This window comes from Rhinatrema bivittatum, chromosome 5, assembly GCF_901001135.1.
Source record: "Rhinatrema bivittatum chromosome 5, aRhiBiv1.1, whole genome shotgun sequence".
NCBI lineage: Eukaryota > Metazoa > Chordata > Amphibia > Gymnophiona > Rhinatrematidae > Rhinatrema > Rhinatrema bivittatum.
This window is the reverse complement of record NC_042619.1, coordinates 343,685,808-343,705,231: the sequence shown is the minus strand read 5'-3', so window position 1 is coordinate 343,705,231 and position 19,424 is coordinate 343,685,808. Positions and strand designations below refer to the sequence as shown.

Here is a 19,424-nt window from a genome sequence, read left to right as displayed (position 1 = left end):
CAGCGACCCGTCCGTCCTCACCCGACCCAGCGCTTCTCTCGGCCGTGCGGTAACCTGGCTCCCCCCTCTCCCCCGCGGCAGCTGCCTCCTGCCTTCTTGCTCCATCTTCCTCCACGTGGAGGAAGTGGGAGAGAGTGCGGGAGCCCGGGGGGGGGGGGGTGCGGGCACGAGGCAGAAGACGCCTACGGCACCTACTCCCCTTGCACCGGCCCTGGATATGGGGGAGGATAACCTCCCAGGCCCGCGGGCGGGGAAAGCTCTCTGCATGTCCTGACAGTTTCACTGGGCGGCCTTTGCTCCTGTATCAACGATTGGGCGGTTCCAGAAATGCAGTCTTTAATGTTTATCATCCGGCACCAAACGCATTTCCTCGCTGTTGGATCCGGGGTCGGTAACTTTCAGAGCGGCCCGCGCCCAGGGACGCGACGCGTACGCGTGCGGGCGTTATAAACCAGTCTGAGCGCGTGCAGTTTTAAGTGGACGCCTGCCTGTACACGGAAATGCCGCTCCTATCGCGTGAGTGACGGGGGGGGGGAGGGGATGCCTTGCCAGTTTTCCCAGTTCATTCCTAGTTCGCCCCGGTAAGGAATAGGACTCCCCCCCCCCCCCCCCAGTTTAATGCCCTTCCTTCCCCGCTGTTAGACCCGACCCTTAAAACACCGGGGGTCTGTCTAGATGTCTTTTGTTTTACAAGTGCCAGTGCACATAAGTGTTTATGGGAAATTTCATGTTTAAGTGCAGGAATCCCCATGGCCCCTCCAGACCCCGCCCCCTTTTTGAACTTTTCCTTTGTGGTCATAGCGACAAGTATGTGCCTATCCAGGCAGCTTTTAAAATCCGCCTGGCATGCGCTGGCCTGACACATTCATGCATCCCCTAATATTGGCTCGCTTCGGGCTTTTAAAATTCACCGTATAATTTGTTCAGAGTCCTAATCCTGCTTTCTCTGGGTAGGTGTCCCTCAGGGCATCTGGCGATAGGATAACCTCCCCTCCTAGAATGGCAGGGATCCCTAGCTGGAGTTGGATTTCTCTTCCCAAGATAAAAAAAACCCAAAAACCTGAGGCCACAGATGTTCTCACAAACTCCCATCTTCACGGTCCGCTCTGTTCCTGGAGCTGTTAAACTGGATCCCAAGAATCAGCACAACAGGGAAAATCCTCTCTCCCCTCTCCTGGGCAAGAAACTTCCTGCCAAAACCAAAAAGGACAGAAATCTTCTGAATTACTAAACCCAAATCACTACGGTCCCCACCATGTGTTCTGAGATGGGAGCAGCAGGTCCTCTCTACCCCTGTCCTTCCCAAGGAATTCCAATAAGAAAAACTCCAAAAATGAATTTCCAGAAGACTAAATCACTGGCTCCACCTCCCGGACAGGTGTGTGCCTCTCCCTATTTACCAGGTCTGGCTGTGGGGCCTAGGCAGAGCCAGCAGCCTCCCAGGAGGTGCGGATTGGAAGGTTATAGGCCAGTGATGGCCAACCTTTTGAGCTCAGTGTGTCAAAATTCATAAAAAAGCCGAGCATAACTCGGGTGGTGTGTCACTTCTAGAAAAATCCATAATTGTGATATTTGTAGCTCAAAATTATAACTTGTTATTAATTAAATATATGTACTGTATTTATTAATAAAGCAAAAACAAATAATTCTTTACCTTGCCTGCTTAGTGACTTTTTTGTTGCTGAATTTCGTCAGCTAAATCTTCAATTACAACACTCTCTCCCCCTCCACCCCCCCTCCCACACAAACTCTTACTCCCCTGGATTTTCTCATACACACTTCATGCTCTCACACTCACTGGCTCCCTCACATACACACACACCCAGGCAGGCTCCCATTCATTTTCACACCACTCCCGCTCCATCCTCCAGGCAGGCACCAATTCATTCTCACACACATACACCCCCAGGCAGAGTCCCATTCATTCACATGCACACACTAAAGGCAGACCCCCCTCTCTTTTGCCAGCAACCTCGGAACCTCTCTCATTCCTCTGCTGCCACTGTCACTGCTGCCACATGACTATTGGGGATGTTACTATTCTTGCCCATTCCCAAAGATTACATGTGCCAATCACTAAAAATATATATATATTTTTTAACCTTTCCTGTCTGATCTTAGTTTTCTAATTGATTGGTCACAGGCTTTTTTTTTTCCACCTTCCCTTTCTTATTTTTTCCACCTTCCCTTTCTTATTTTTTATTTTTTTTTGCCAATTCCTTTTATATTGTCTTTTTTTCTGTTTCTTTTCTCTCCATCTTCTTCCCTCAAACACACAGTCAGGTTCTCATTCTCACATGCATTTCTCTCTCTCTCACACACACACACAGGCTCTCACTGGCACATGCTAACTCTCACACACACAGGCTCTCTCTCACTCCCACATGCTGCCTTGCTCAAGCACAGGCTCTCACTGTCACATGCTCTCTCTCACACACACACAGGCTCTCACTGGCACATGCTGTCTAACTCTCACACACACAGGCTCTCTCTCACTCCCACATGCTGTCTTGCTCAAGCACATGCAGTCTCTGCAAACATTCAGGTCCTCACTCTCACACACAATCTCTCAACTCATGTCATACACGCGCGCACGCACACAGACCCTCAGCCTCTCTCTCACCTCTGGGCCTCCTCTTCGCGGGTCGCGCAGGACGGGCTCTGCAGCGGCCCTGCTACCGGGCTTCTTCCTCTTCTCGGGCCGCTGCGATTTGAGATTCGCAGCGGCCCGTAAGTGCAAGCGATGCTCCTCTTCTGCATGCACTGATGCTTCTCCTCCTTCCTGCCCACGCGGCTCCGGCAACGTTTACTTCCGGGGCCGCACAGGCAGGAAGGAGGAGGAGCATCAGCGCGTTCAACACTATCTTTTTCTTTGGGCTGTGGTGAAGTGAGCCTCACCACGGCCCTGCCTGTCGCTGCGCCTCCCTGCGCCCAGGGGCATTGGGGGGGGGGGGGGCTGGAGGGATACTAAAAAACTAATTTTAAAGGGTTGGCGCAGCTGAAAAAAAAAAAAAAGGCTCGGCACAGCCAATAAAAAAAAAAAAAAATCGATAGTCCCGAAACGCTAGGCGTGTCAGCAAAAACGGCTCGGCGTGTCAGAGGTGACACGCGTGTCAGAGGTTAGCCATCACTGTTATAGGCCCTCCTCTCCCCTAGTGAGCGCCACCTAGTGGAGACCCAAAGAGCGGGACATTTCTGCGGGGAAAGCACGACTTCACCCACAGAGGTATCTTTGAACATTACTCTCTAATGGGAAATCATGAAAGCCTTTTGCTCAAGTAAAATAGCATTTTACCTGTGGAAACTGAGGCTTCCATTACTGTCCAAGTTGTTGAATAGTCTGAGTCCTTTTACCTGCAGGCTGAAGAGGTGTTGCTAGGGATGGAGAATGGGCAAAGGTTGGAGAAATGCGCACAATCTTTTTATTCCAAAACACATGGTGTTTTGCCCAGAAAAAGTACCCACAGAGAAAGCATTCAATATAAGATTGTAGACGGAGTGGGAGAGGGTTGAGTTGCTTTAACTTGGGTTTGGAGAGGTTCCTGGTAGTCTGCTGGTTTATCCCGGCTACCATGGAAGCTACTACACAATTACTGGGCTACTAGGCACTGCCCAGAGGTGCCCAGCAGGACCCATGGACCACAACTACCCTGAGGAGGTTCTAAGGACCTATCTGAGGAAGCCTTCTGAGAAGGGAAGTGAGTACTGAGATTGTGTATGAAGAATGGCTACGTCAAACAGGGATGTTTGAGATCTAGATTAAGATCTGAATGCTATGCTAATTGACAAGGAAATTAGAAAGGTGTTTATTTCATTCTGCTGCTTATCTCTGTTGTGAATCCCGTGACCCATCCGTGCAGAGATGTTTATTGTACTTTGCACTACAATTCAGTGAGTGAGACTCTGCTTACTTAATCTTAGAGTTGCGAGTTCAAGGTGAGAGCCTGCCCATTTAGTCATGAGAAGATTGACGACTTTTGCTTTAGCAGTGCCTTCAGCTGGTTACAAAAGGAGCAGGGGGGGGGGGGGGGTGTATTTTAGCATTTTTTCCTGTCAGGCCTGAGAGAATTTTATCCTTCCCTCTGGGTCAGGTCCAGTCCACCGTCTGCCTGAGCAAATTTGTCACTTTGATCCCATGAAGGCTGGTGCCAATATCCTAAAATTCCCAGCATCAGACACTTTTCTATTTTATATGCCGATTTTGGGGGTTCCACTGGGGATGGATTTAGGTTAGAGAAGGAAAACAACATGCAGACATTTCATTTTCAAATGTATAGGCAGTATTTTGACCCAATTAGGCACCCACCAAATAGCAAGCGTGAAGTATGTTCATCTTTATATTAGCTCATTTAAAAAGAGAAACTATTGAGCTAGTTTGCCTCGGTTCAGGTCCCTGCCCTGCTAATGCCAGCTTTGAATGCCTCTCCTGTATTTTCCCTTTGCTTCAAAACAAGATGGAGAGGAATAGGCAGCAGTGGCAGATGCTCTCCAAATTTCAATTTCTTTTGCCTTGAGCTGACTTTCACTCTTGCCATTCCCCAGCTAAAAATAATCCCTTTTCAGTTTTGGGGCAGGACTTCCTTTTTTCCCTCTTTGCTACTTCTATTAGACTGGGCTGGCTCTGCAGCAAGTCCTCTTCTCCTGCCATTTCCTGCTCTTCTCTTTCTTCAGTGACATGGCGGAATTAAGTGTCTACTTAAGGTTTTGATTTCATGAAGAAATGAAATTTATTGATACTCATACTACTACTCTAATATGTGCAAAAATGCCTGTCATATCTATATATATCTATATTATCTATATTTATATCTATTTATCTATCTATCTATCTATATCTATATATATATATATATATACACACACACTCACACAGATGCAGATACATGTGTGCACTTCTCTGCTAACCTCGCTTACTACACTGTGCTTTGAAAGACATTTAGAGAGAGACTAAACAATCACTATCAGGGATTCTGTGGTTTGTGGAACCCTCCCAGAGAGCAGCATGAGACTGCAAGGGCTGGTCTTCTGCCTAGCCAGTCCCCTCCCCTGCACGTTGCGCTCTTGGGATCTGGGAGCCAGTAGGTCTCTGTGGCAGCAGTAAATTATGGTGAGTACATAGGGCAGGAACCAATCTAGACAAGACAAGGCTGGATAGGCAAGGTTTGGATGAGGCAAGGCTTGGATGGCAGGACTTGGCAGGCAGGACTGGATATTAGGCAGGACCAGGAAGTAGACAAAATACAGGCTGAGGCAAGGACAGGACTCTGGTACAGGCAGGACTGGACAGATACTAGAACAAACAAGACTAATCAAGGACAAGACCAAACAAGGTAGACTAGGGCAGGACTTAAACAAGGCAGACAAGGATAACATGGAATATATATGCCCAAAGACAAGGCAGGAGGCTTGTATGGCAGTAGAAGGCCTGGATAGGCCATAAAGCAACAGTACAGACAGAGTAGGCCTGAAAGCCTCAAGGAAAGATACAAGATAGAATAGGCTGAGGCCTCAAGGCAGGAAACAAGCAGGGTAGGCCCGAGGGCCTCAAGGCAAGGAACTAGAAGACTCAAGGCCACAAGGCAAGGCACAGAGCAAGAAGGCCCAAAGTCCACAAGGGAAGGCAGGAAGACCTGAAGGCCACAAGGCAAGGATAGGCTTTGGAAATCCTCAAGACAATAGTGGCTAGGGCAAGGAGCCATGGGCAATGCGATGTGAATATGAGGAGAGTTTGGCAAGTGGATTATGTAGGTCTGTGGCTTGGGTATGGTGCAGACAAGAAGGAGGAGCTTGGCAAGGCTGGAGACATGATTCACTGAGGACTTCTGGTGGCTAAGAGGCTGCATCATAGGCTGGGTTCAATGAGCTGTGAAGAGCTCATGGGGATAGCATGGAATGGAGCTCTGAGGAGACCTCTGCTGGTGGGGAGACACCATTGTCAGAGTACGATGAGGCTGCATAGCAAGTGAAATCATAACAATCACTAGCACTGCTTCAATCTCTGCTCCACTCCTACCCTTCCCCAGTGAACAGAGAAAGCAAGCAATGTCATTTCCTTTGTCTTTCTGTCACTGTAGGAGAAGATCTGAAACAGAACTTTACTAATGCCAAAGTCAACTTTTTTATAGCTTGTTTTGAATTCTCAGAGAGCTTCTTTACCAGCTGCTGGAAAGGAAATAGTGAGTTTCTTTCAGTGAGAGGATGTCAGTGTCACTTAATCCAGCTGGCAGCTATAGGTTGGTTTAAAAAGATGCTTCACTATGAATTTTCCTCTGTCTAGTCTCCTTGTCAACTTGTCCTTCCTCGGTTCCCAAGAGGCTGTGATGTCACATAAGCAAGAGCTGGTTGCTATAGTTACCAGTTGTTTGACCTGAAGTGCATAGCCATAGACTTGAATGTGCCAAAGACTTGAATGGAAAACATAAACAAATTAAACAAAAATTTGTATTCAAATTCGTGGGAACCATTTGTTTCAGGGATCCATAAATGAAACAAAAATGGACTCATTTGTTGCATTTTACCCATTTGTTTCAAACAAATGTATATCCCTAGTCTCCATAGTAAGCACTGCCTGTTCACCCACCTTGCACTGCTTACTGCTACCACTGTTCTGGGACACTGTCGATAGATCCAAGAAGGAGGAATGTCGGATCTGGATGATTTGGGCCTATCTATCTGATGTAGAATTATTTTCACAGAAACTAAAAATATATTTCATATTCTGTAGGGTGTTCACATTCTGCATCTTTGTATTCTTTTCAGCCAACTTGTTTTGGTTATCCCATAAGTATCTTCTTCATTGTCATCAATGAGTTCTGCGAAAGGTTCTCCTACTATGGAATGCGAGGTAATTTCTCCTCTTAACTTGTATTTTTTATTCAGTTGACAGATGCTATGCCTCTGATTTTCTAACCAGGAATGTATTTCTCCATTCAGCGGTGCTGGTTCTGTACTTCACATATTTCCTGCGGTGGGATGAAACTCTCTCCACAGTCATCTACCACACTTTTGTTGCTTTGTGCTATTTGACTCCAATCCTCGGAGCCATGATTGCTGACTCCTGGCTGGGAAAATTCAAGTAAGTGCTTTCCATTTCTCCTTCCCCTCTTCTGCAATCTTCACATTACAGAGAGCTTTATCCGAAATCTCAGCTCAGGCTGCTTTAGTGCCCTTCCTCGCTATTTTTTCAGGATGTGCCAGCAGAAAAATAGATTATAACAGGTTGGTTTTTTTTTTAAAGAACAGGTTTTTGAAGAAAGTCATATGCACCTTTATTTCCAGGTGGCCTTTACACATTTTGGGGAGCTATAACACTTCTAAGCTGAAGATTTGATTTATTTACTTATCCATGGTAATGCTCTTTATGCCTTATCAGGTCGATACAGTAAAGTGTGCTCCGTCGGAGCGCACTGTCACCCTGCTCTGGACGCGTGTTTTCCCTTACCCCTTATTCAGTAAGGGGAGGAAAACACGCGGCCCACCCGCGGCACCTAATAGCGCCCTCAACATGCAAATGCATGTTGATGGCCCTATTAGGTATGCGCGCGGAATCCAGTAAGTAAAATGTGCAGCCAAGCCGCACATTTTACTCTAAGAAATTAGCGCCGCCCAAAGGTCAGCGCTAATTTCTTCCGGCGCCAGGGAAGTGCACAGAAAAGCAGTAAAAACTGCTTTTCTGTGCACCCTCCGACTTAATATCATAGCGATATTAAGTTGGAGGTCCCCAAAAATAAAAAAAAAAAAAAAAAAATTTTTGAATTCGGCCCGCGGCTGTCGGGCCGAAAACCGGACGCTCAATTTTGCCGGCGTCCGGTTTCCGAGCCCGTGGCTGTCAGCGGGCTCGAGAACCGACGCCAGCAAAATTGAGCGTCGGCTGTCAAACCCGCTGACAGCCGCCGCTCCAGGCCAAAAGGAGGCGCTAGGGACGCGCTAGTGTCCCTAGCGCCTCCTTTTCCTCGTTTGCACCGCGTCACCTCATTTAAATACTGGATCGCTCGCACCGGCGAGGGGCCGGTGCGCGCGCCGGGAGAGCGGGCGTTCGTCCGCTCTCCCACGGACTTTACTGGATCGGGCTGTATGTATGTATAGGTACAGGACGTTTCTTTGCAGGGACATCCATTTGCCACGTGACCAGTCAAATAAGCAAAGTTTCACTTAACATCGGAAAGAAATGTTTTGCTTTGCGTGACTTGTAACAAGGCGCACCATCCCCATGCCATCCGACCTGTAGGCAATGAGCAGCAGCAGCAATACCAGCCACCTCCTTGTGAGGCCTCCACCACATCCCAGCCCCACACCCACGAGACTGCATCCAATCAACACTGAAGCCACACAGGGTTCTCCTAAGTCGACCGTTCAGCTTGTCTGGCCGATTGATCAGTATCACCCTGCTCCAACCTAGCTCCGGTATTCTGCCCTCACCTTCCAACTACGACAACCCTAAACCCAAGACCCATACCAAGATAAAACACCTAGAGGGTGGATGGGAAATTACAGCCATGAAAACGGATGTAGAAAAGGCGAGATGCGCATTCACCTCCCTCACTATCCCCTTTCCCTTGCTCCTCCTATGGGTCACCAACAATCACAAAGCCGAAACAGCCCTTGCTTGTTTTGAATGCCTCAGAGGTGCAAGGGAACCCTACCCAGTGGGCCTCAATTCCCTCCTCCTTAAAACCTGAACAAAAGTATGAGGCCAAGCCACACATCTGGCTCTGTCTGCCCTATTCAATACAAAGGTATCACCTCCAACTAGTTTGTTGACCCTTAATTCCACGTATCATTTCAAATAAATTTCACATAAAATTTCATTCTAGGACATAATATTTTTCCCATATTTTAAAAATATATCTAACATTTTGACTGTCACTGATTATTTATTTTTATTTATTATTTAAGTTTTTTTATATACCAACATTCAAGACGGTAGTCCCATCATGCTGGTTCACAAGAAACAGGGGTGCAATAAACTTTACAATTTGAACAATGGTGCAGAAAAGCAGTTACATGTAACAGGGAATCAATAACTAGGAGTAAGAAGGAAAATGAAGATCAGATAATTATATATATATATATAATAACATTATAAGAGGTGGCTATTAATGCTATATAATTGATTATATTTGTAAATAGAAGATAAACTCTGATGTATACTCAAAAATGTTGACTGAGGTATGTGAACAGCTATAAAAGATTAATAATGTTTCTCTTTCCCAACAGAACTATCATCTATCTGTCCATTGTTTATGTGCTTGGTCAGGCAATCATGGCAGTCAGTTCTATCCATGACATCACAGATGGCAACAGGGATGGTACTCCAGATTCAATCGATGTACATATGTAAGTTTTAGCAAAAAAATGTTTTCTCATTTTTTTTTTCCTGAGAAGGGAATGGGAAAAGGCTTCTATAGAACTTTGACTGTACTTATCCATCTCTCTTCTAATCTGGCTCTACTTTTCCACCATTCTTCATTGGTTTTCTTAAAATAAACAACTCTTGGTTTGTATCGTATATCATAATTCCTTAACCATATTAAGAATTTCTCTTCTCACTCTTTGTTGACATCAGCTGATAGATGATGTGTTTATATTTTACCAGAAATGTTCAGAAGAGAATGTTTTTCTTAAAATCTTCAAAACACAATGCCTCGTGTTTCTTGACTGTAAAATTATTTTAAATATATATAGGGCTTCTGATTTTAGGTTTCAATCGATAACCCAGGATAAAACACCCCCGAAGAAAACAAAAAACCCCCAAACATATAGGAGTTAATTATAGAAAAGAGAAAAGCCATCACTTCCTCTAGTGCTCTCTCACTCCTCCTTTCCATGCGCTGGGTCCTCCACTTTGTTTTTGTGCCTTTTCCACCCTAAGGACTTAGCTGTATGATTCATAATAATAATAATTCCTAGGCTCTGAAGACACCAATAAACAACGATTTTTGGTACCTTTAAAGAGCCCCTAATTAGCTGGAAAATAAATACCTAAGGGGTAGATTTTTAAAGGTGCGCGCGTCCATGTGCACGCGTTTCCCGGCGTGCGCACAAGGACGCATCGATTGTTTAACATGTGCTCGCCAGCGCGCACGTGTTATAAAATCGGTGGGCTGTGTGCGCACATGCGTGCCAGATTTTGTAATCTGCGCGGTTATGTGCGGGTGGCACGCGCATGGGGGACTTCCGTAATTTTCGTGCGGCGAAGCATCCCGGACTGGGAGGGAGCTTCCCTACCCCCCTACCTAACCTCCCTCCCACTTTCCTCCCCAACCACTAAACCCTACCTTTTTTCTTTATCTTCCTGTTTTGCTCCCGAGCTGAAGTAAGTTGTGCACTGGCAGCCGGGACAGCGAATGGCGCAGTCCCGCCCCTCCCCACCCAGAACACGCCCCCCGGCCCGCCCCTTGCAGGAAGGCTGGCACTTGTGGAAAATTGGCTCGGCGCGCACAAAGGCTGGATTTTACGCGCACGGCCCATTTAAAATCTACCCGTAAATTTATAATTTATAAACACCTAACTAGAGTAACAACCTGAGATATTTATGTATTTGATCTTATATTCCATTAAATTACAATACAGTTCCTCATTGTGGATCACAATAAAACATTCACAATAATAAAATCAGTACCACATGTATACTACTTACATTCATGCATGTGCACGGGTATCTTTTATTTGAAAATTAAATTGTTCTGTGTGGAGATTAACAGTACAGGGGTACTTTTACTGCTAGGCACCCTCTTGGAAAGGTACCCTAAATAGTAAAGAGAAACCAGGTAGGCTGGGTTAAAAATAATTTCCTGTATGTAAAATAAACTTGCCTGCTCTGACCGCTGCTCACACACACTCCTACCTTCCCCACAGAAATCATCTTCTCGGGCCAACACACCCGTCTGTAATTCCATCAATTCCCGTTTTCATAAGGCAGCACACTCAGAAACACTGCTTCAGTGGCAGCAAATCAGTAATTTCTAGTACTGGACTGCCACTTTCACACCTAACAAGAACTAGATTAAACAGCCTCAATTGCTAGGGCCTTGTGGGATGAGCTTCACATGGCTGTGGTGAGCAGTGGGCAAGGCAGACTAAACTGCTGATCAGCATGGCCCTTTGTTAATCACAATTATATGGGAACTGCAACTTCCGCAATACTTGGCTTCTAGTGCAATTTAAGTGGGATCCGAATAACAGCCTATACTCTACAGGCAAGATAAATGCAATATTCTAAAAACAAGTCAGGGCCAGTATAAGCTTCCACCATCCACTTCAGCTACAATAGAGAGAAGAAAGCAAGTTCAAAGCGTTCCAGGTCGCTGTCCTGGAAGATAATCACCACTGGGTAGGTAGCAGCAGAATTAGCAAAGTACAAATAACATGTCAAGCTTTGGAAGTGGAATTTTGTAGCACGAAGCATTTTTTCATTACTGTCGATCAAATATTTTCAACTGATTAGAGCTAGGAATTAAATTCTATAACAGGTGCATTTTAAAAGCCCTGGGTGGGCCAAAGCCAGGAGATACGCACAGAAGTCAGGCCGGTGTGCGCTGCGTGGATTTTTAAAAGTGCATGAGTACACACGTATCTGCCGGTGCACGCACAGCGGCCGGTCGTGAGGATGGTCTGAGCCGGGCACGGGCGTTCCAGGACATCTGAATGAAAACAGCACATAAGTATCTATATGCACCAGCGTGCACCGAGGTCCCTATCCGCATTACTTTACGTTTCCTATGGATGGTGTTATGATTCCTCCCACAGCTGGAGCTACGGGAGGCCTCTCACCTTTCACTGGAGGCCGCTCCAAAGCCGGGGCCTCGCCTGATCTGGTTGCCCAGGTCTTGCACCTTGGCCTGGGAGGCCTTCGACGTCCTCGGGCCCTGCCTGAGGCCTGCTTCAGTCTCCACCTGGACTTCCTGGTTCGGGCCCCTCCCTTCTCCCTAGGAGCTGGCCCACAGCTCTTCTCTCCAGTTATAGGGCCAGCCAGGTGTGGCCCATCTGAACTCCTCCCAGGAAGTTGCTTGTTCCTGTCCTATAATAGGACTTCCTCTTCACTCAGTCCTTGCTTTGGCAATGGCGCTAGTCTACCTAGGCTGTGTCTCCCTTGGACTTCCTGATGTTCCTGCTTGCTCCTGATGTTCCTGATGTTCCAGTCCTGATGTTCCTGCTTGCTCCTGATGTTCCTGATGTTCCAGTCCTGATGTTCCTGATGTTCTAGTCCTGATGCTCCAGGATGTGGGACCCATGCCTCCGAGAGTTCCTGCTTCTGTTCTGAGTTCCTAGACTCCTGCTTCTGATTCCTGGTTCCAACTCTGGAGGACCCAAGGGGTTTCCACTACCCTGAGCTGAGTGACTTCCCGAGCTTCTCCCGCTCTTCTCGTGGTCTGCGACCAGCCTCTGGGCTGTGTAGGGCACGAAGGAGACAGTGTGGTCCGCGACCGTCCATTGGGGCCGCCCGTTGGCAATGGAATGGTAGGGCGCCCGAGGGTCCTACTCATTCTTCTTGTTCCTGTCTTCGTCCTGACTTTCTCTGTGCTTTGCTCCAAGTTCCAAGGCCTTGCCGTATCCGCTTCAGTCCTGTGCCAACCTGACCTCTGTCCAGCCTGCCGCCTCTGCTGCTCCCTGCAGCAGGTCCGAAAGGGCTGGGAACGGTTGGAGAACTGTTCAGAGACCACCATAATAGTGTGGCCTCCCGACCTATACCACACTATTATGGTATAGGTCGGTGGAGTGGCCGGGACTTGGACCATCTTCACCACTGCAAGGGCACACCTCTTCCACCTAGAGAGCCTTGGTATGCCAAGCCTTGAGTGCTTGTTCGAGACTGACGATAGCCATAACAGATGGTGTGTAACTAATAAAACAATAAAAACGAGGCTAGTTAGCAAGGTATAAGGGTTGGGGGTAAAAGGGAGTTTTATTAACTAGGGGGGTTAGAAAGTCCTATCCTTTAATTGGGTGAACTGGGAGCAAACTTGGGAAGCTGGTAATGGCGTTAGCGCACGTATCTACCCCCCTCCTGCATAGAGGCAGCATTTGCGAGCACGTGCGCGTATCATATATATAATTGAACACACACGTACACACGTATAGCCTGTTTTATATCATGGGCGCATAAATGCATGTTTTAAAATGGCCGCACCCATTGGCGTGAGCTGGCATTTGTGCATATATGTGCGCCTGCGCGGCTAACAGTTACTGTACCTGGCTTTTGCAGAATTTAAGAAACATCTTTGAGCTACCTGATTTCCGGACTTTAGTGCAGACCTTGATCTTTCCAACAATTGATTATTGAAGCTCCTTCCATTTGGGACTACCTGCCTGTTCAATCAATGCATTACAGCTTGATTTCTGGGTGTAGCATCAGAGATCATATCTTCATGTACTTGTTGACATGCATTGGCTGCCTATACAATCCAGGATTAAGTTTGTTTGCCCTGCTAGTCCATAAATTATTGTCACTGAAGTCTTTTCCGTGGGCCAATGCAATGCTTTGGGTTTATAACTCAACCAGGGCGCTGTGGTCCTCACAACTAGGCCTGCTTGACATTCTGTCACTTCGCCAAGCACATTTGGTTCACACGAGAGAATGTGTTTTCTCGGTGGCAACCCCGTGACTCTGGAACTCTCTTTCCCAGCAGGGCTATGGTTTACTGAGTAATTGAGGAGTATATTAAAAACATTCGGCAGGCCTGTTTTTGAATTGACTAAGTGATTTTCTTATCTATGATAGACAAAAGTTTTTTTCTTGTTTGTTTTGCATTTGTTTTATGTTGTTATGTAGTTAAAATATTATGAATGTTCAATCTGTACACTGCTTAGGGCTTCTTGTGCGAGCAAGATACAAATAAATAAATAACGTATATAGGAAAATTAAAAAATAATTTGTTAGCTGTCAGATTGTCTTCTTTCAAATGGTTTCAAGAGGCCTATGTATTAAAATAATCCTGACAACCCACCCACCCAGTCCCCTTGAGTGATTGAGCAAGGGGCTCAGATGCTCTGGTGGCAAGCCCCTGTCCCACCCGAGTGACTGATCAAGAGGCCTGGATGCCTGCTCTACTTCCAAACTCCTTCACTCTCCCCACCAGGTATCCCCCACATTTACCCTTTCTGCAGTTGAAACAATGATGTTAGGGGCTGGCGAGAGCACGACCCAACTGCTCCACTGATGCCAGTTTTCAAAATGGCACTTGAAGAAACCAGGTCTTTTGATTGGAGACTCAGGAGATGGAGAATCAGAATCTGTATCAGTGCTAGTATTAACTGCCTTAGACTAATGCTCACATTTAACTGCACTTCCCTGAGACATAGTTAAAAGTTTTAGCATTATCAGCAGGTTAATTCATGATTTGCACATCTTCTTTTCCTTTGGCCTAGTAGTTCCTTATTTCTTCTGCTCAGGCCTGGCGCCACCAGGTGTGCAAACCGTGCAATTGCAGAGGGCGGCACATCCAGTGGGGCGGTGTCAGAAGTAGGGGAGAGGCTGGCACACCCGATGGGGCGGCAGGAGCAGGGAGAGGCCCGTAGACTCTATTTCACCGGTGGCCCAGAAGAGGAATTGGCCTGTGAGACTGCTGGTGGACCCCATCTCACCGGCAGCTGAAGGATCCCATTCTCCTTCTCCTCAGTGCTGGCATTTGCTTTCCAAAACACGTGAAGCTAGCATGTTTTCTATGCTGATCTCGCGATGAAGAAGATCAGCATAGAGGAAGTGCTAGGCTCTTTTGGTTTGATTAGTGCACAGGGCTGGCACACGAGTAGGAGAAGCAGAACGGCTCCCGGTGGTATGTGTGCGAGTATGAATGAATGAATGAGAGTCTTATTGGGGTGTGGGGATGTGGTGTGTGTGTGAATGGGAGCCTGACTGGAGGGGAGGGGGTATATGTAATAGGAACCTGTCTGGGGGTTTGTGTGTGTGAATAGTAACCTGTCTTGGTGTGTGTGTGTAAAGAAAATTTGTGCTACCTCACTAATCCATGCCTGAATGACTGGAAATAAAATGTTTTCAGGTATGGAGAGCGATGAATTTTCCAACCTTAGTAGTTTAACTTATTGAATGTCTGTGTCTGTCATTTTGAAATAATTTGTTTGGGAAATTTTTAAAATTTTGTATGAGCGATAAATTATTGGATATTTATTCTATTCTGTAGATCATTATAAAAATAATATTTCCAATATGATTTATATTCCTTGATTTTATCGTTTGATGAATGATTTATGAGGACTGGTGATGCTTCTGTTTCTCCATTGCTGCAGTGCATACAGAGTCTGGCTTGTTGCGGTTTCCGGTTCAGTTTCTGTTTATAGTTTATTCTGAATTTTGTGAGAGTGAGTCGTGTTCTGCATGTTTAATTGAGGTGGGATATTCTCTGTTAAAAAAAAACAAAACAAAAAACAAGGAGGGGGCAGCACAGTAATTGTTCACACAGGGCAGCAAAAATGCTAGCACCGGCCCTGCTTCTACTACACTCTAGGTGAGGACATCAAATAAGAGCAAAGAGTTCCAGGAGAGCATAAATGTGACATAATTGTATATTTAGAACCATGTGTCTTATGTGTCAGTAAGGATCTTCAAAAATGGAGTGAAAGGATATGGTTGGAGACAAAACAGAGCATGCAAGGTGGAGACCAAGTGAGGAACTGGCTGCCCTTTCTCAGAAGAGCATTAGCATCTAACCAGTCCTCCCTCTCTGAACACCCTGCACTGGTGGCACCACAGTGACTGCACCCCACAGTCTGCTGCTTCCTCAAAGCCCACAGGAATAAGCTCTGCATTAAAACCAAAACAATCTGACTTTGGCCACAGTAACAATATCAATTTCAGCAAATACCTCTGCTCTTTGTTAATCTATTGCCTGGAAATACACTTGCCTTGTGTAGAGAAATCAGATTTACTTTTGAAGTGCTATCTGTATCCACTGTCACCTCCTCCTCCTCCATGTCTCCCCCGTCTTGCTGGTACCATGTGAAGACTCTCTTTTCATACTGGAGAAAAGAGTGGGATAAGAACTGGGGGTCCACTGGCTAATCTTATGCCCCTGGGGGAGCCCCCAGTATGGGAGGCTCCTTAATTTTGTGACTAGACAGGCAGTAATGCTGAGCCTGGTCCCCCACTGCTGCTTACGATGAAGTCTCTGAACGCCTGCAGTGCTAAGTGGTCACATTAGCCATGGCAATGAGCCTGAGGATCACGCCAGTATCTTGGAACCTGTCTGTTTCCACATCCGTATGCAACTTCCATACCTAGTAATTGTGAGGGATGGAGCAAGCTTGACGAGTCTCTGTGATGTGTCACTGAGAAGAAAGATTTGTAGTAGTTATATGTGTAAGAAATTCCTCAAAAAGTGTGTATTTGCTGTTTTATTTTGGCAAAGAAAAGTGTAATCAAATGTATTTATCCCAGAGGCCTACGAATACGGTTGTAGTGTATCATTTCCTGTCCAAGGCCTTCATTTTTCAGATCCTCTCTTTCTAGTTAGCTAAGCCCTCTTACAAGAATGCTCAGTTTAATGTGCTCAAACTATTTATTTAGGGTTTTTATATACCGACATTCTTGATATAAATATCAAATCAGGTCGCGGGTAAGGCGTTACATTAAACAGAGTTTTGAACAAAAGAACGTAAATCATTAAATATTAAATATAAAATAGACAACAATAATTCGTCAAATAACATGAATAAATGATAAGATTAGCTACAAATAATTGGTAGGTAAGGTTGGAATGTACTGGTTGGGGTATACAGGTGACAGTGAGCACTGTTGAAGGGCATAAACATGGGAAGAGCATGAGCTAGTGAGCTAATGCATCAACAAAGGGGTCTTTCATAACAAGTGGACTGTCCAGATAAGGCGTGTTCGGGCCCTGTTAGGGGGAATGTTACTGAGGGAAACCTAATAGGGGGATGTTACTGAGGGAAACCTATTAGGTTTCCCTCAGTAACATTCCCCCTATTAGGTTTCCCTCAGTAACATCCTCACATTAGTAAGTTAAGATCAGGTCCTAGCAGGTACTAAAAACTGTCCAGTTAGCGAGGATTTGCTAAATAGCATGATTTATTTATCATTTTATTTATTTATTTAAATCTTTTTTATACCGACATTCATGAAGCATATCATATTGGTTCACATAGAACAGGCGTATTATAAGAAAGAAGGTTAAGTGTACCACAATATTTAGTGTTAGTTCGGTAACCAGTTATTTACAGATTATGTGCCTTTATTTGCATGCTCAGACACGCAGAGTTTTGCAGTTTTTTTGGACCCCTTTAATGTGCCTTTCCTCTGCTCATTATTTTTAGTGTGCACACAAGAGCCTAATAAATATTATTACATTAGCCCTTTATATCAAATGTGAAAATCTTAAGAGCATATGTCCCTTAGAATGTTTTTATTCTGTTTCTATAATGCTTTAGTATTGTTTCTGAAACATTATCTTTTCACAGAGCCATGTCCATGATTGGCCTAATACTCATCGCTATTGGTACAGGTGGAATTAAGCCCTGTGTAGCTGCTTTTGGGGGAGATCAATTTGAAGAACACCAGGTGAGGCAAAGTGTTAAAGAAAGAGAGGATATAGGGTAATGATTAGAGCATGGTACTATGAGTTAGGGGAACCATGGGATATGGGTTTGAGCCTCTTTTCTCCTACTGATGACTTTTGATCTCTCCATGTACCCATAGGGGGAAATTTACAAATTGTCCACATATGTACAAAGCCTACAGATACATTTCACCCATGGACTTTGCACCAAGTTTCAAAGAGAATGTATGCATGTACTTTCACTTTAAAACTTGGCATGGGTACAAAGTACTTTTTTGTGTGGATAATTTTTCCATTGAAAATAGCATGCATAGAGCTGAAAAAGCAATCTTCTTCCCCTGACTTTACCACACCCCTGTGGAATGGCTCTTCACAATGTGGCTAACATAGGTGCATTGTAGAACAACAAATGTACTTTTAGTCTCATTGAAGAAAGGTAAAATTCCATACAAGCTATTATTTTCCATAGATTGGATACAAAGATTCTCTGACCCACAAAGCCCACTTGATTGTCCAACATCACATCAGGGGCTACCAAGCTTGACCTGTTGGCCATGATCTTTACTAAAGAGTTTAAGATCGAAGTTTAATAATTAAAGTGGCTTTTCAGGAGCCTTGACCCCTTGGCGAATCAACGTGATTAAAGTCTTGTTTGTATCAAAGGCCAACTTCTCTTACTCAGTTGCCACCTGAAACGTTGCCCCCAAATCCCCCCCTAAATCCATGAAAGGCTTGTTTATCTGGAGATCTGTGTGTTCTTAGAAGCTCATTGCAATGACGTTTCTGCCCCTTGCTGGTCCAACAAACAGTAGTAAAATCTACAAAGATTTGATATTTGTGTACGTTATATACTTCACAACTATTGCACTAAATAATTACTTTTAGGTTTGCTTTTTTACATCTACTCTTTCTTTCAGGATAAACAAAGAAGTAGATTCTTTGCCATTTTCTATCTCTCTATCAATGCTGGCAGTCTCATCTCCACTATAGTCACTCCTATTCTGAAAGGTAAATTTGTACTTAATGGTTCAGATTTTTTTTTTTAACTATCTTTTTATTTCATTTTAATAACTTTACAAGTATAACTTGCAATAGAAATACACAATTGAAAAGGAAAATGGAAAAAAAAAAGATATATCCATAAGCAAAACATAGGGGACCCAAAATTCAAAGGGCATTTACTGCTATTTAGCCAGATAAGTGGAAATGCATCTATAATCAGTGGCCACCACTTAGCCATATAAGTCCCTTATACGTTTAAAAGGTACATACACAAAAAAGTCAGCGTGTACTGGGCGGATTGGAGGTGGAGTGAGTTATTCATATAACTTACACAGCTAACTACTGATATTTGAAGTTAGCCGCATAAGTTTACATGTAAGTATAGATGCCCCATAGAGCAGGTTTAAACTTATCTGGCTACGTGTATATTCAGCGGCTTTCCATGCTGCTGAATATACATCATAACTTTGCCGGATTAGTCACATCCAGCTAACCGGCCAGCATTGAATATTGGGCCCACAATACTTTCATTTGTGTTTTGAGCTCCAGAAAATAAATGGGGCCTAGCAAAATAGGGAGATAATTAATGAAATAAAGTAATGAGAATCTAACCCTAGTGGACTAAATCTTTCCAAAATAGATTGGAACCTAGATCAAGCCAACATTATCCCTAAACTCATCCAGTACTATCAGTCTTTTAGTTAATAAATGAGCAAAGATGTGCAAAGTCAAAATATACGAATGTTTCACTACAGAATTTTACCAAACATTGCAAAGGAAGTATAAAAACAAAATGAGCGCCTAAAGCAGAAACTTCCTGATGCCTACTTAAAAATGGCTTCCTTTGCAACTGTTTGCAAAAATCATGAAATATAGACATTTTGCACCCCT

General features: G+C 44.8%; 1 protein-coding gene across 1 annotated transcript in view; it reads left to right on the top strand.

Annotated features, from left to right (window-relative positions):
- The first annotated feature begins 311 nt into the window (after nt 1-311).
- The window catches only part of SLC15A1 (solute carrier family 15 member 1), an 80,392-nt gene continuing 61,279 nt past the window's right edge, over nt 312-19,424 (top strand). The window contains exons 1-6 of the mRNA XM_029604484.1: nt 312-516; nt 6,760-6,844; nt 6,934-7,075; nt 9,217-9,336; nt 17,434-17,533; nt 18,449-18,539. Coding sequence (XP_029460344.1) covers nt 6,838-6,844; nt 6,934-7,075; nt 9,217-9,336; nt 17,434-17,533; nt 18,449-18,539 — 460 coding nt within the window. The 5' untranslated portion in view covers nt 312-516; nt 6,760-6,837. The remainder of the gene's footprint in view (nt 517-6,759; nt 6,845-6,933; nt 7,076-9,216; nt 9,337-17,433; nt 17,534-18,448; nt 18,540-19,424) is intronic.